The sequence below is a fragment of the Bactrocera neohumeralis genome, chromosome 4 (genome assembly GCF_024586455.1).
Source record: "Bactrocera neohumeralis isolate Rockhampton chromosome 4, APGP_CSIRO_Bneo_wtdbg2-racon-allhic-juicebox.fasta_v2, whole genome shotgun sequence".
Taxonomy (NCBI): Eukaryota; Metazoa; Arthropoda; class Insecta; order Diptera; family Tephritidae; genus Bactrocera; species Bactrocera neohumeralis.
In genome coordinates, this window is record NC_065921.1 from 9,971,897 (window position 1) to 9,987,258 (window position 15,362).

Genomic DNA, 15,362 nt, shown 5'->3' on the forward strand with positions numbered 1-15,362 from the left:
CGGGGGTTCGTATAGTCATTTCCATCACACATAGAAATCCAGGTAAACCTAGGAATAAAGAGACGCCCAACTACGGTCAATATTTGTATGTCAAAAATGGGTTGAATCGAACCAATACATCCCCATATACTTAATATAAAGATTTTCGAACTTTCGGGTGATTTTGTACATGTACTATATCAGCCAATATGTGAGTTATTCCAATGAAAATACGAGGGCGTGTTTTACTCATAAGAGTGTATCTTTGTGCTTAAATAGATAAATTTGAGCGAAAATTTGGCCTAGCCCCTATATAACTAATAGCAGGATTTTCGAACATCCCGCTGACTTTACTCTATATGATTGGTTTTATACTTTAAAGTATTTCCCTGTTTGTGATTCTTGCAAGTTGCAAGAGTATAAAATGTGCGGTTACACCCGAACTTAGCCCTTTCTTACTTGTTGATTACTAATCTTGAGCGGTGGCAGCAAATCCCTCCGTTCACATATACTTTTGGTAGAATTTCAATCTGGCCGTTCCAGTCCTTCCAATTAATAAATGTCAAAACCTAACCGATCCAATCAACTGTCAAAGTCGGGTAGTTGAGTTGCTCTCTCGTTTCCAATGACAGGAGAGTTGGGCATCTTTTTATCTCTGCTTAAATTTCCATTACGCAATGTTAAAAGTTACATTCGCGGCTACACGCAGACTCCAGTCTTCCAATAACAATAAACATCGAAATCCGCAAACGTAAGTTTCACTGTTATCGATTTATCGACATATCGATAGTGAGTCAATACGTATCGGAAACGGATTTTAAACAATTAAAAGATTCTTAACACAACTTTTTCTTAACGCTTGCTTAAAATTAGTTATATTTATTTAAGCATTTTACTTAAAATATGTCGTCTACAAATGTAATACGTTCTCATAAACCTATCTGATTTGGAGTACACCCTTTATGCATGTTGAGCTTTTTTCGTTCAAAAGCTCCAGCATATTTTGTAATAGAAGTAGAAGCTTCGCGCTGACGAACAGAGAGAGAGTTAAATGTTTGTGCAGCACATGTTCTCAATTAAAATTGTATTAACATACCATACATACATACAATATACATAACTAATTTATCAAACAAGTAAGGTGGACTTTAGTTCTGGCGCAACGCACTTTGCACTAATTGTTTGAGAAGAATTTTTGAAGCTTCTTATCAGTACGGACAAAGAATCTAAGCGATTTCAGCTTAATATCGCTTGAGATAAGTACAAGCATCTAATATATATGTATAAGTAACTAAACTTAGCTAGCTTTATAGAATATTTATTTTTTTAATTAGCTGGTTAGTACATATGTATGTATGTATATCAAAAGAGTAGTAAGTATCAAATCGTCTTTGAAAAATTCGTGTAATTTTATAATTTTTGAAGTTTCTGGAGAGGGATGACTTTATTTTTGAAATTTTTTTGGAACTCAGTATAGGATAAATTGTTTGTTGCTACCCTGTTTTTGCAGCTTGCTAATGTGTGTATAGATTTTGCACTGCCGAATTGCCGCCAAATGTCGGTGGTGAGAATATTTGTCTGCTGTGAGAGCGAACATTGTTTGCCTACTCATATCAGGTAATCATTTAATCGACCACTTTGCCAGATGTATTCAAACATGCATATGGTATACTACTTTTCGTTCGAAAATAATGCAATGCAACTGAATTTTATGGAGACATAACTGTTAAATCAGCTGTCAAATTAGATACAAATTACATAGTGTTTGATTTTACTTCGGCAAATGAACACATTCATGCATAAATTTACACCGATTGGAGCAAAATTGACGAAGTTAGGGTACCTGTCTTCTTTTACCAGAACTAACTCTACTCCCCCTTAATCGAAAGTTGCGCTAAGTTAACTTTTTGATAGCTTACCTTTAATCCACAAAAATTTGGTAGCACAAAAATCAACATTTCAAGACACATCATCAAAAAACTATCATAATACTAACATACTTGCACTACACATCATTGTCGTACAATGGCAACGCTGAATTTTGCGCTCTCTCAATTGTCTTTAGGTGAAAAGCAGAAATTTAGCTCAACATTTTTTAGTTTGCGGTTAAAATTAAGCGGTGAAAGAGTGAAACGTTTCGTGCACGCGGCATTACTTAATTTAAAAAGTATGAAAAAATATTCCATACGCATAAGTTAACTCAAAGATTTTAAATCAAAATTGACTTACCTTAAATAATGAGATAAATCAAAAGTGAACAGTAAACCTTGCCTATCTATTTACATAACTGGAAATAGTGCACTACCATATCTAGATGCTATAAACATCGGCTAAAAAATAACTTTCTCGCCTTACTTACAATTTGCAGTTGTAGAAAAACAGTTGAAATATTACGTTTTCAAATACATATCTACATATATAATATATGTAATTAATACTTGAACAATAAATATAATTAATATGCTAAGCTAAATGAAATTCTAGCTTATATGGTACATAGAATTCATAAAAATACTAAAGAGCAGCGACTTGCTGTTGTTGCAGCCGCATGACTTGTTTACAAATTAGTTAAAGAAAAAATGTTAAATACATACTTGTATTTGTATTTGTTATTGGTGGCAGTGTTAGATAGCGCGTTGTAAAGAAGAAGACACCAAACACAGTCAAACACGGTTTGAATATGTACATACATATGTATGTATGTATGTATATGGAATGCCGCAAAGAGTGTTTACCTGAAATTTGGAACTCACACCAATAAAAACCACCTTAACAAATTTCAGCATAATCGTCCGCTTTCTATGTTCTCAACTTTTTCGAAGTTGTGTGAGAGAGATAATGTGTATAATAAGTAGTGAAAATGCAGTGAGCATATGTGTACATACATATGTAATTTGAAATTATTTGAGCGTTCTGCAAAATTTGTGTATTATATGTATGTAAAGCAAATCAGCTGCTATTTTTGCGTTCGTTTCCGGCAGATGACCCATGTGAGGGTGGGCTTTCTTTCTGGTTCTTAAATGAACCACTAAGTTACATACCTCTAACGCATGTCGGAGGCGTGACATGTTCGAGTCACTTGTATATTGAAATGCCGGACATTGACTCTGACCGCTTGAGGGGAGAGTTCTTCTGACACGTCGGGCATTCCACGACAACCAGGCCAAGCTCATTTACTCGGACTTCCTTGTAGAGTGATACTCTTGTATACGCGTGTCGAGAAGCCTTGCAAGCCGAGTTCTCAGGGAACCAATAACCTGGGGCTGCCACAGATTGTACAGTAATACACTTCTAGGATTCAAGCTATGTATGTACATATTGAGGCGATGTATCATATTCGCTGAGAGATCATATTGGCTCCATCAAGAACAATAGAAACAAGAATGCACCGTTATGACGTCTGAAATTAGATGGAGGAAAATTGTTAACATTTCGTGCGGTTTTACCATTTTATGGCTGTAATAATCGGCCACGTTTCAACTTAGTGGTGCGGTAAATAATCCAAACTGTCAATTCTGGTGCGAAGAAAATCCACAAATTATTCATGAACAAGCATTACACTTACCTAAATTGACAGTTTGGTGTGGTTTTTGGTCTGATGGAATCATCAGGCCGTACTTCTTTCGAAATGAAGCTGGTGACATCATTACTGTCAATGGAGAGCGGTATAGATCGATGATAACCAACTTTTTATGACCGTAATTGGATGAAGTTGATCTTGACAACAACTGGTTCCAAGAAGACGGAGCATTGCGCCACACAGCAATTGCAACCGAATAATTGCGAGAAAAGTTTGGAGATTCGATTATTTAGGAAGTTGTGATTTAAAACCATTAGACTATTTCTAGTTAGATTATATCATGTCATTGGTCTTTAGCAATAAACCAGACTCTCTTCATGCTTCAGAAGTCAATATTTGAATATTCATGACATACGACTTGATTTAGTGGATAGATTAGAAAAAGTACTCGAAAATTGGGTTCAATGCATTCGTTCCTGCAAAAGAAGTTGTAAAGGCCATTTGAATTATGTTATATTCAGAACTTAATTATATCGATTGTACTTGATATTAAGTAAAAAACATTACAATTTCCTTAACAATTAGTGTGTTTTTTTCTTGAAAGAAATCGTAGCACTCTTATTGGAAAATCCTGTATATATCTTGAATTAAATTAAAAATTCATAAATACATAATATTGACCATTTACCGGGTTTGACTGTGTTTTGTAGTCAGTATTAAATTGCCCAAGTCTTAGTATTACATAACATTAAACATAATGAAGTAATGCTGTTGACATTCTTCTAAAAAAATCAACTAAAGTTTGTCATATTTATGACAGGCCCAGCCATTGTGACAAAACCGCAAAATAATTATACAGTACCAATACTTATGCAACGCACTGTAGTATAATAAATGTATCTACAAAATATCAAACAATAATTAACTCAAAATATAATTACAAGTTTTTTCAAAAATAGGAATAGCCGGATAATAATTACAAACTAAAAACAAGAAAAGTACAAAAACAAAAACGAAAACACAATGACATCAACGTCAACGATTAAAAAATTTACAATCGTATTTGGCTTCATATGCTCGGTAAGTGAAGTTAAATTTTTATGAAAAACTAATATTTATAATTTAACAGATATTCTTGAATATAGAGGAAGAAGTGATAAAAAATTAACAAATAATAATGCTCTTCACAAGTAAAACATATTTCTAACAAAAACTTTGGTTGGCCAGTTTGTAAGACAGTTATATGCTATAGAGATTCGATTTGAACAATTTATTCGGAAATTGCACCGTTGCCTTTGACAATAACCTAAGCCAAATTTTATGAAGACATCTCGTCAAATGAAATAAGTTTTCACTTAAAGCATTTGATGCCGATCGTTCAGTTTGTATGAGAGCTGTATGCTATAGTGATCTCATCAAAACCGTTTCTTATTTATAAAAACACCGAGTAACCTAGCACTTTTGGTGTTTGATTACCTACGATTTGACTACCTCCTAGAAAAATATGCTTTTATGTGGTAGAACCACCACCAAATATAAGCTTAGGCCCCAACTTTTCAAAAACAAACTAATGAAAATATTTTATTATCTAAAAATTTTTCGGTTAACACTGTCGAGTTCTTGTAGAGAGCGTAAGAGAGAGCCAGCACCTAATTTACTATGTCAATAGTGCTCTCTTGTACTGGTTCAAAAATGATAAAGATAGTGATTATGCCAAAATTGAACCGTTACTTTTTCGGTTTAGGCTGTGACAGCTGTAACCAAGAATGTAGCAAGAAAATAGCGCTGACGTAATGAATTTAATAATGAAATTTTGTTTAAAATGTAAAGGCCATTTGGCATTTTTTCTACACTGTCTCTTCTCATTCTTAAATTCATTACGTCACGATGTCGCAATTTTGCTTCTATCACTCTTCCGCTAGTTTTAATAGTAAAAGAATGAGGACAGCATTTTTTGTTTGTGAATAATGCTGTTTGTTCGTCGAACTGTCTACATTAATTATTTGAGAGATGACACTTTTCAATACAACAAACACATTTTTCATGTCGCACTCAAACCGCAATACTCGTTTATTGCTATTTGAAGCTATTTTGAATAAATTTATTATATTTTTTATGTATATGCGATTTTTTTAGCTAAATAAATATAAAATCGGTAATAAAAAATTAAATGTATTTTCACACAATTTAAAATCTGATTGGATAAATATCAATTAAATCATCATCGCTCCAAGTCACTGTCCAAGCGCAGTCTGAACTTGTCAAGGTCAAATTTAACCCACAGCGTGCTTTAAAACCAGATTTTAATAACAAGATTTTGATGCTGATTAATTTTTTATCCATTTTTATTTTATTTTTTGAATACAAGCTTTAAGATTCAAATCATAAGCGACATATTATAGTCTTTAATGCATTCAACTTATTTGGAGAATGAGATTTAAATATTCCTACATTTATACAAAGGATTTTATTGTGCATATCATCTCCTAAGGGTTAACAGTTCTACGTCAAATTTAATTTATTAAAAGCGAAAGCAATCATGTGAGCAAACAATCAAGCAAAATTCTTGTTTACCAGCATTTTTAAATTTTTAACGTATCCATAGAAATACAAATTTATATGTACATATATCGTCACCTAAAATACATCACTTTTCATATGTTTACACACGAAGGAAAAATGATATAATAGAAATTGGAACAAAATTTGAGTTTTGGTTATAAAATTGGTTATATATTGGTTATTATATCTGATATCTGATTAAGGTTGTCAAATATCTCCCTCCCGTTTTTTTTTGCTCTTCATTCAATGCTTTATAAAAAGTGTTACAGTGATCGGATTTAGTTAAAACAAGTAAGCGTCGTTCGGGTGTCAAACATTTTCCATCTAATGATAAAGTGATAATCGAGATTTCATTATACGTCATTTATATATTTCGTACGTGTCATCAGGGTGTTAAGAAAATATTATATACCGAAATTCATTGAAATCGGTCTAGTAGTTCCTGAGATATGGTTTTTGGTTCATAAGTGGGCGAGGCCACGCCCATTTTCAATTTTTAAAAAAAGCCTGGGTGCAGCTTTCTTCTGCCATTTTTTCCGTAAAATTTAGTGTTTCTGACGTTTTTTGTTAGTCGGTTAACGGACTTTTAGTGATTTTCAACATAATCTTTGTATGGGAGGTGGGCGTGGTTATTATCCGATTTCTTCCATTTTTGAACTGTATATAGAAATGCCTGAAGAAAACGACTCTGTAGAGTTTGGTTGACATAGCTATAGTCGTTTCTGAGATATGTACAAAAAACTTAGTAGGGGGCGGGGCCACGCCCACTTTTCCAAAAAAACTGCGTCCAAATATGCCCCTCCCTAATGCGATCCTTTGTGCCAAATTTCACTTTAATATCTTTATTTATGGCTTAGTTATGACACTTTATAAGTTTTCGGTTTCCGCCATTTTGTGGGCGATGGCACGAGTTGGCCGATTTTGCCCATCTTCGAACTTTCCTCGTTATGGAGCCAAGAAATACGTGTACCAAGTTTCATCATGATATCTCATTTTTACTCAAGTTACAGCTTGCACGGACGGACGGACAGACGGACGGACGGACGGACAGACAGACATCCGGATTTCGACTCTAACGTCACCCTGATCAAACTTTAATATATAACCCTATATCTGACTCTTTTAGTTTTAGGACTTACAAACAACCGTTATGTGAACAAAACTATAATACTCTCCTTAGCAACATTGTTGCGAAAGATAAAAATGCGTCGTTTCGTGCGATAAACTGTTTCCATCTAAACGGCATTCATTTTTTCGTGATAGGCCCCCTTTATTTTAAGAACTCGACAGCCACTTTTCACACGTATGTTTTGACAACTTTACATGAATATATTCGCCATTAACAAAAAACAAAATTAATAACTTGGCGCTATGTTCGGTCAAATTAAAAAGCAAAAACAATAAAATAAATAAATACAAGCCATTGCAGAATTTCAATTTCTGGCTGACTGTCATAAGGCATCTGTATGTATATATACCGGTGTATATGCGCGTATGATAATATATCAAGCAAGTGGTTATGCATATAATGCCAACATATGTACATATGTTTGCCTCTTGCGATTAAAAATTATTTTCGCCTAGAGTATATAAAGCCTTTTGTTGCTCACGGGCTAATAACCAAAAGGTATAAAAATAATTTGTTTGAGTGACTAAACAACACTGGGGAAATGTAGCAGCATACATATGGATGTATGAATCCTATAAAAAAATTGATTTATGAACGATTCTATTTCAGTTTGTTTTATTGTATATTATTGTTTTGTAGAGAAGTAAGGAAGCACCAAAACACAGGTCGGACATTCAGCTCTCTCGTAAATTGTTGAAAGGTGAAGGGTGCCAAAGTATTTCATAGTGGTAGGCAAATTTTTACTCTAATTAAACCACGAAATTATAGTAACGATTTCGGATTTCATATAACCTCGAATGCTTAACAAGTTTTTCAAGTTTCATTTTGATATTATATACTATATAAAATTATAGTCCAGATTTGCGGTATTAAATAACCTCGAATGCTTAACAAGCGTACCAAGCTTCATTTAGACCTGCTTGAAACGACTGAAAAGTTGCATTCATTCTATCTAGTATTTATACGAAATAATGTTAAGCGAAGAGCCGAAATCTGTATCTGAATTCTAGAATAATAGGTTTGGTTGCGACCTGATTTGGTTCATTTTAAATTTGCTTTAAAGCGATGTTTTGCGGTTGGTCGAGTATAAAAAAATTCAATTCTAATTGTGCCACACCCATAGTCAAATTTCCCTGCTGAAACCTAAGCACTTTTGTATCATGAGGAATGGGCGGGCCGATGTTTTTTTATTCTCACACTAACAAATAAAATGTGTTGTTTATTAGATACAACTGTTTGTTACGTCATTCTGCATGTTTTGTTATCCATAACTCCAGCTTACTATCTATATCATATTGTATTGTTATAAACATCCGTTATATAAAAGTTTATAAAAAAAGAAAAGGTCAATTAAAAATTTCATAAAATCGTTCGAAGCAAACGAGTGAGATGGCGATGTGGCCAGATGGCAATAATATTATTTTATTATAAGAAGAATTTATATTTATAAATCGACTCTGAAACAAAATTACAAAAATTATATTTTGTTTTATATTTTAGAAGAGAAAATATTAAAATTAAAAGAAAAGTCGTTAATATATGGTATATAAAGACAGTATTATTATTTTTTTTTTAGACAAGACCTAAGTAGCCAGTTCCCTTAGTTTCTTAGTCTGTCTGTAAATATATTTACACGCAATACTTAATAAAGTAAGAAAAAAAATATTTTTATTTGTTTTCTAATCGTCAATCAAGGTTGCAAATAATTTTTTAATTAATATTTAGTTTTTTATTTTGGAATCCCAAAATTTGTAGTTAACAATAATTTTAAAATATCTAATCCTAAATACAGGGTTGGAAAAAAGGCAAAATTTAGTGCCAAATATTAGAATGAAAAAAATAATACCTAATAAGTAATAATAAAAAAATATGTAAATAAAAATAACAAAAAATTAAAAACAAAGTTTTTGAGTATATATACTTTTTTAGCCTGCGTATTATTCTAAGACTAAGAATTAATTATTAAATATTATTATTTTTTTAAATAAATTTTAATTAAAATTTTTTAAATTTTAATTTTTTTTAGTTAAATTTTTTTAGTTTTATTTTTTTTCTAATATTAATTTTTTTAATTTATATTTTTTAATTTCAATTTTTTAATTTTAATTTTAATTTTTTAAATTTTTTAATAAATTTTAATTCTAAGACTAAGAATTAATTGTTAAATATTATTAACTTTTTTTAAAAAATTTTTAATTTTAATTTTTAAATTTAAATTGAAAATGAAAAAAATTTATTTTTAATTTCTTAATTAAAAAAAATATTTTTTTTTTTCCACAAATAGAAAATTTTTTTTAATCCGGATTTGAAAAAAAATATAATATAATTTTCTTCCCACATATTTAAATTCGTTTTTTTTTTTTTTTTTTAAAAATTGTTAAAATTGGATTAATTTTTATTTATTTTATTTATATTTTATTATATTTATTTTTATTTAATTAATATATTTTTTCATATGCAACTTTGCTTACCTCTGGCAGCACTGTTTATCAGCCGGCACACTTGCATGTTTTGCGTTATTTATAGATATAGTTGTGCTAAACAAAAAAGAAAATCGGAGCACAATTCGAAAATAAATAGTACGATCCACCTGTATGTTTGTATTATGTGCTTATGCGCACAAAATATTTCTTTTCTTTGCTGGAAAGAATGTGGTTGGCGTAGTAAAAAGTTTCTAATTTTTGATTCTGCACTAACAATTTGTATGCCGGCTTCTCATTGTTTACACATCACACATTTGTCTTCATGCATATTTACATATATAACATTTTATCAAATTTGAATCGGTTTGACAAAAATAAATTAAAAATTTTCAAATATATTAATGCAAACCATTATAATCGCCTTCAAAATAGGCTGCTTTTGAGTCCGAGTCATTTTTGATCGGATGGTATACATATATGTATGTATGTACAATACTCGTTTATATATGCGCATATGGTTTATTTTGATTTTACTCAGACCCATTAATATTTTACTATTTTTGAGTTTTCAGTTTCATTGAAACAGTCACTTCTACATACATACACACAGTTACACTTACTCAGCCTAAGTGTAAACTATGAAACATGCGTTTTCTATCTATAATTAATTGATCGTAAATTATTTAGGTTATTGCCTTGCAATAAATGAGTCTAAACATGTACATATGTACATATGTACATATGTGTGTATATAAATGTGGCCATTTAAGTGCTGAAACCATGTGGCGGGAAATTGAAATACTTTGTTTGCAATTAGCCTCGCCATATTCCATAAAATAATATTTGGAAGAGAATTCTTCATTGTTTTGCAAAAAACTGCAGAAATTTATGGGCGAAATGAATTAATTTCGTTTTTAATTCTTCCATTGATATTTCGTGCAATTGAAATGAAGGTCAGTGAAATTCGCAATAAATATAAACATATTTATGTGTGTATGTATATACGCCTATGGGAGAGTGGCTCTCAGTTTTCATGCATTAATTGGGATGTTTCAAATTATGAGCGGCTTTAAATTGTATGAGCTTGTGCAAGCGAAAAATTAAAACGACCGTTATTTGATACACTCATATATTCTTATTTGCCGGAACAAAATTTGTATATATCCATATATAAAATGTAAGTATGTATATGCTTGTAGTTGACATTGCTTTGGTTTAGCGTTTCTATACTTGGGGCATAGAATAACATGAAAAGGTAAACCACAAAATGTATGCATACATACATACATACATACATACATACATACACATATGTATATACCTATATGTCAGTATGGGCGGTTGTACCAAAAAGGTTTCAAATTCGCAGAAATCAGTTTTCGATAGCCGTAAACATTGTACATCAACTTTTATAACCCAAAAATAAAGCAAAATTTGTTTTTGTATTGACTCTTGTGTGTATATGATTGTATACGCTTGTTTAAAATATTCTTCACGACAACAAAAATATCCAAAAATGCTGAGTGAGACCAGAAACCAAAATTGGACTACGTTTTTCCCCGCTATTCCCACCTTTTTTTACAGTGGTTTTAAGCCGTATTTTTTGGTATAAAAAATTATTAATATTATTACGCAATATTAAAAAAACCTATAAAACTGCATTCAGAGTGGCCGAAAAAGCCAAAATTGCAAATATTCATAAAATTAGAAAACCTAACCTCTATTTACACTGGTAAATTGGCTGAAAAATGACATTGACACGATCATGCAGGACGGAAACGCGGTTTTCCGATGAACTTCTTGAAAGTTTCAATATGGGTCAGCTGTTACCAAAATTTAACTTAAACTTGGAAGAAATAGATATAACTGTATTTATTGAATGCCTAGTTAGAAGTTTTGGGAAAATCTTGTCAGGGAGCAAAGAAATGCAAAATCGAAGCTCAAAGCAGAAGTAGCGCTTTGGCAACAACAATGGAAGATGCAAATTACTACTAGTGCTTTCTGCCTTAGAAACCCTCAGCACTTGCGATAAGGATATTTATCCGACGATTCATACTCTTCTTCACGTGATTTGCACTTTACTACGAATCAAGACTTGGCTCACAAAAAACGATGCTCCAGAAAAGATTGAACGGCTTTGCACTCCTTAACATAAACTATGACATTGCTGTGCAACCAGAAGAAGCTCAGGTCCGAATGGATAATTTTATTCCATATTTAAGTAATTAATTTGCAAAAAAACTGATTTTTTAACTTGAAAACCTTACCCCTCCTTAAAAAAAATGCCTCTTCAAAAAGCGTTTACAAAAAAAGATTTTTTTTCTGTCTTGCAAGTGGATATAACCCCTCAAGCTTAGCGGACTCTGAACTTGTTTAGTGTTAAGCTACTTCTGGGCCGGGCAAATCATGGCAAGTTCAGTGAGCTTCAAGTGCTTAGTAAGACTCAACATTATACATTACTTGGTATTTTTTTCATAACCCGGTTAGCAGTAATACCGATTATATTGCTGATGTTGTCTGGAAAATGCAAAGGTCGCTTCCCCTCAATAGTTTATATTTGACTGTTCTGGTTTTGCGAGACCAGGATTGAAGCATCTTGATGCTAATTTCTGGGGTGAATAATCTGCTTTTGAAAATATTTATCCAAACAGATCTGTGATGTGTTCATGATTTCTTGCTGGCAAATAGAGGTTTCCTTCATTTTAGGAATTAAGGCACAACAGAGGTCATTTTAGAACTTGTCGAATGACGTTTTCTTTTTTCAACACTTTTTTAATTTCGTTTGCTATTTTGCCACTGTTGCTTTCTAACCTGAAGTAACGGGTAACGGCGGCAACATTTGAAAGAGATAATCTTCAAATATAAATGCCAAAGAATGTGCTTTCGAATAATAATGAACAGACGCCATTAAATTTGATGGTTTTGTGTTTTTTTCTTTAAAAAAGTAGGGAATTTCGAAATGAATTATCCTGCTCGCACTTACAAAGCGCATGTAGCATTTATATAACGTTGCCATATAATGAGGCAATGTTTTCATCGAGGAATGAAAATGCTGAAGGCATGACGCGGATTCCTTTAATTAATTGATCTTCGCTATTTTTTGTTATTTTAGCATTCCTTTGCCACTTGCTTATTAGCTAAAAGTGTTAGTTGAGGGGAAGCAATAAATTGATACAGTAATTAGTTCAAATATTTCAATAAAGCAAGAATTCGCATAAAATTAAAATACTTACATACATATGAATCAGAGCATTTATTCGCAGCTGTTATTATTATGCCGCAGAGGCACACAAAGGCAAAGAGGTGCTAAAACGGCAAAAAAATAAAATAAAACAAAAAAAGAACAAAAAAAGGTATTACTGATCTTTTCAAACTGAAATAAATTATCGAATACAGCGATTTGTATTTTCTAAGAAACAATAAACAGCTTTATCTTATCAAATAAACAACGAAAGTTATTGTGACAGCGTGCGCCAGCAGCATATTTCGTCGAATCATCGTCATACCAACACCCACAATTTTCGTTGCCATTTGCAAACACCTCGAAGAGAAGCAGATAAAAAGTTGACATTTCGCGTATCCAAAATTTTGAATTTCTAGCGAAAAAACCGACTGTAAGCTTATATTCTTCACCAGAATTAGTTGAGGTTTTGTCTTCCGTTGATTGAAAACAAAAAAGCAATCTAAAATGGAAAACTTGATTTTTGGTTGTTTACTTTGCGGTCACATTCCAATACACGCTAACCAGTCAGGTGAACATGAGTCAAAGTTGAAATAAAATAATAATATAGTACTTATGTGTCATACCTTGCAGTTGATTTTCATTTAGCTGAATGCAGTATTATTAATTTAATAATTTATTATTTTGCGAACACTTTAGAAACTCACTATTTTTTATTGCACCAAATGTGATCGAATTTCACAGTAAAGCGTGATCCAATTCGAGGTTCTCTACTTTTTTTTTTAAAGAAAAAACACAGAACCTCTAATTTAATGTCAAATGTCTATTATCATTCGAAAGAACATGCCTTGCCATTTATTTTTTGAAGATTAGCTCTTTCATATTTTGGACGCGATTACGTCTCAGACGGTTCATCCATTGAGCCCAATTTTCGATGACTCGTTTGAGTATTTCGACAGATAACTCGCGAATGACACGCGTGATGTTTTCCTCCAAGGTCTAAATGGAAGCGGGATTGTCCGCTTAGACTTTAGAATTTACATACCCTTACAGGAAAAAGTCTAACGGTGTGTCTTGTTGGTCAATCGACCGGCACAAAACTTGAAATTATCTGCTCACTGAAGTGTTCTCTCAATAGATCCATTGATTGATGCAATGTGTGGGAATTGGTGCCGTCTTGTTGAGACCAAATGTCGCCGAGATCACGAGCTTCTATTTCAGGCATCAAATAGTCGGTTATCATGGCTCGATAAGGGTCGCCATTGACGGTTACGTTCTCACGCGCATCATTTTTGAAGAAATAAGTATGTATCGATGATTCCACCAACCCACAAACCACACCAATTCGTTGTTTTTTCTGCATGAAATGGCAGCTCTTCAGGTTGCTCTTCATCCCAAATACGGTAATTTTGTTTGTTTACATTGAGCAAGAAATGGGCCTCATCGCTAAAGAAAATTTGGCTCGAAAACGTCGGTTCTTCTTGGAACTTTTCAAGAGCGCATAGAGTGAAGCGAAGTCGCTTGGGAAGTCGATCGGTTTCAGTTCTTGCACAAGCTATATTTTGTACGCTTTTAATTTAAGAACACGACGTAAAATGGTCTTCGTGTACACACTCAGCTACGGCTATTCGGACGAATATTACCCAATAATGAATGCTGAATCTCAAGATGTATGATAGTGTTGCGAATAGTACGCTCATTAGGCCGATTATGTCGAACATAAGTTGAGCATGGAACACATTGTTTGCAGAAGGTAAATTTTCGTAATAAAGTTGAACGATCTGTAAACCTTGTTCAGGCGTAAGTCTTTCCATGATGAAATTACAGTTTGAAACGATTCACGCGTGATCTGTCAAGAAAAGGCTATTGAAAATAGTACCGCTACTTGGATCACCCGTTATAAAGGTATTTAACATACATATTTTACACATCCACTGTTTAATGGTAGTTTGTGATCTGCGCTAACGATGACTACAGTCCCCTCTTTTTGGTAACCACCATATATAATATGTATATATGTAAATGTATGTATATAATTATGTTATTTTCACATTCGTTCAAATTAGTCGGTACATAACTCAACAGCAGGTTTCTCTAGCAGTGGATTGCTTCAAATATTTTGATGCACTCAGTGCAACCACAAACTCATGCACATGTGTAGAATATTATAGAAAGCTACTTTTCACAGGCACTGTAGAAAATAAATGTTGATGAAACACGAATATTTCGCCTTTGCATGAAATCTTTACACTCGAAAAAGGCGGTGAAAGCTACAACGTTTGAAATTTAGGAAACTGTTGAACAAACTTATTTTTTTATAAATACATATTAACAGTATATTGAGGTATTTTTTTAAATTAACAGTATTTTTAATATTAACAGTATTTTTAAATATATAGCATTTTTAGTTTGTGTAGTTTATGCTGAGCCATTTTAACACATTTTAACACATTTTTGTTAGTTTTGTGGTTTCAGCGTACAAAGCCATTGGTGGAATGTTAGTGCAGAGAAATTTTTGTGGTTTTGTGGCGTGGCCTCTCGCATCAAAATTCTCGGAATAAATTTATT

The 15,362-nt window shown here is 32.4% G+C and overlaps 2 protein-coding genes across 7 annotated transcripts in view; one reads left to right on the plus strand and one right to left on the minus strand.

Moving 5' to 3' along the window:
• The window catches only part of LOC126754776 (sialin), a 441,635-nt gene that overhangs the window by 366,874 nt on the left and 59,399 nt on the right, over positions 1 to 15,362 (minus strand). The gene's annotated exons all lie outside the window — the stretch shown is intronic.
• The window catches only part of LOC126754789 (23 kDa integral membrane protein), a 35,134-nt gene continuing 21,824 nt past the window's right edge, over positions 2,053 to 15,362 (plus strand). The window contains exons 1-2 of one of the 6 annotated variants that reach the window (XM_050466907.1): positions 2,053 to 2,146; positions 4,444 to 4,579. In XM_050466907.1, coding sequence (XP_050322864.1) covers positions 4,523 to 4,579 — 57 coding nt within the window. In that variant the 5' untranslated portion in view covers positions 2,053 to 2,146; positions 4,444 to 4,522. The other 5 variants (XM_050466906.1, XM_050466910.1, XM_050466908.1 and 2 more) reach the window with 5 other exon arrangements.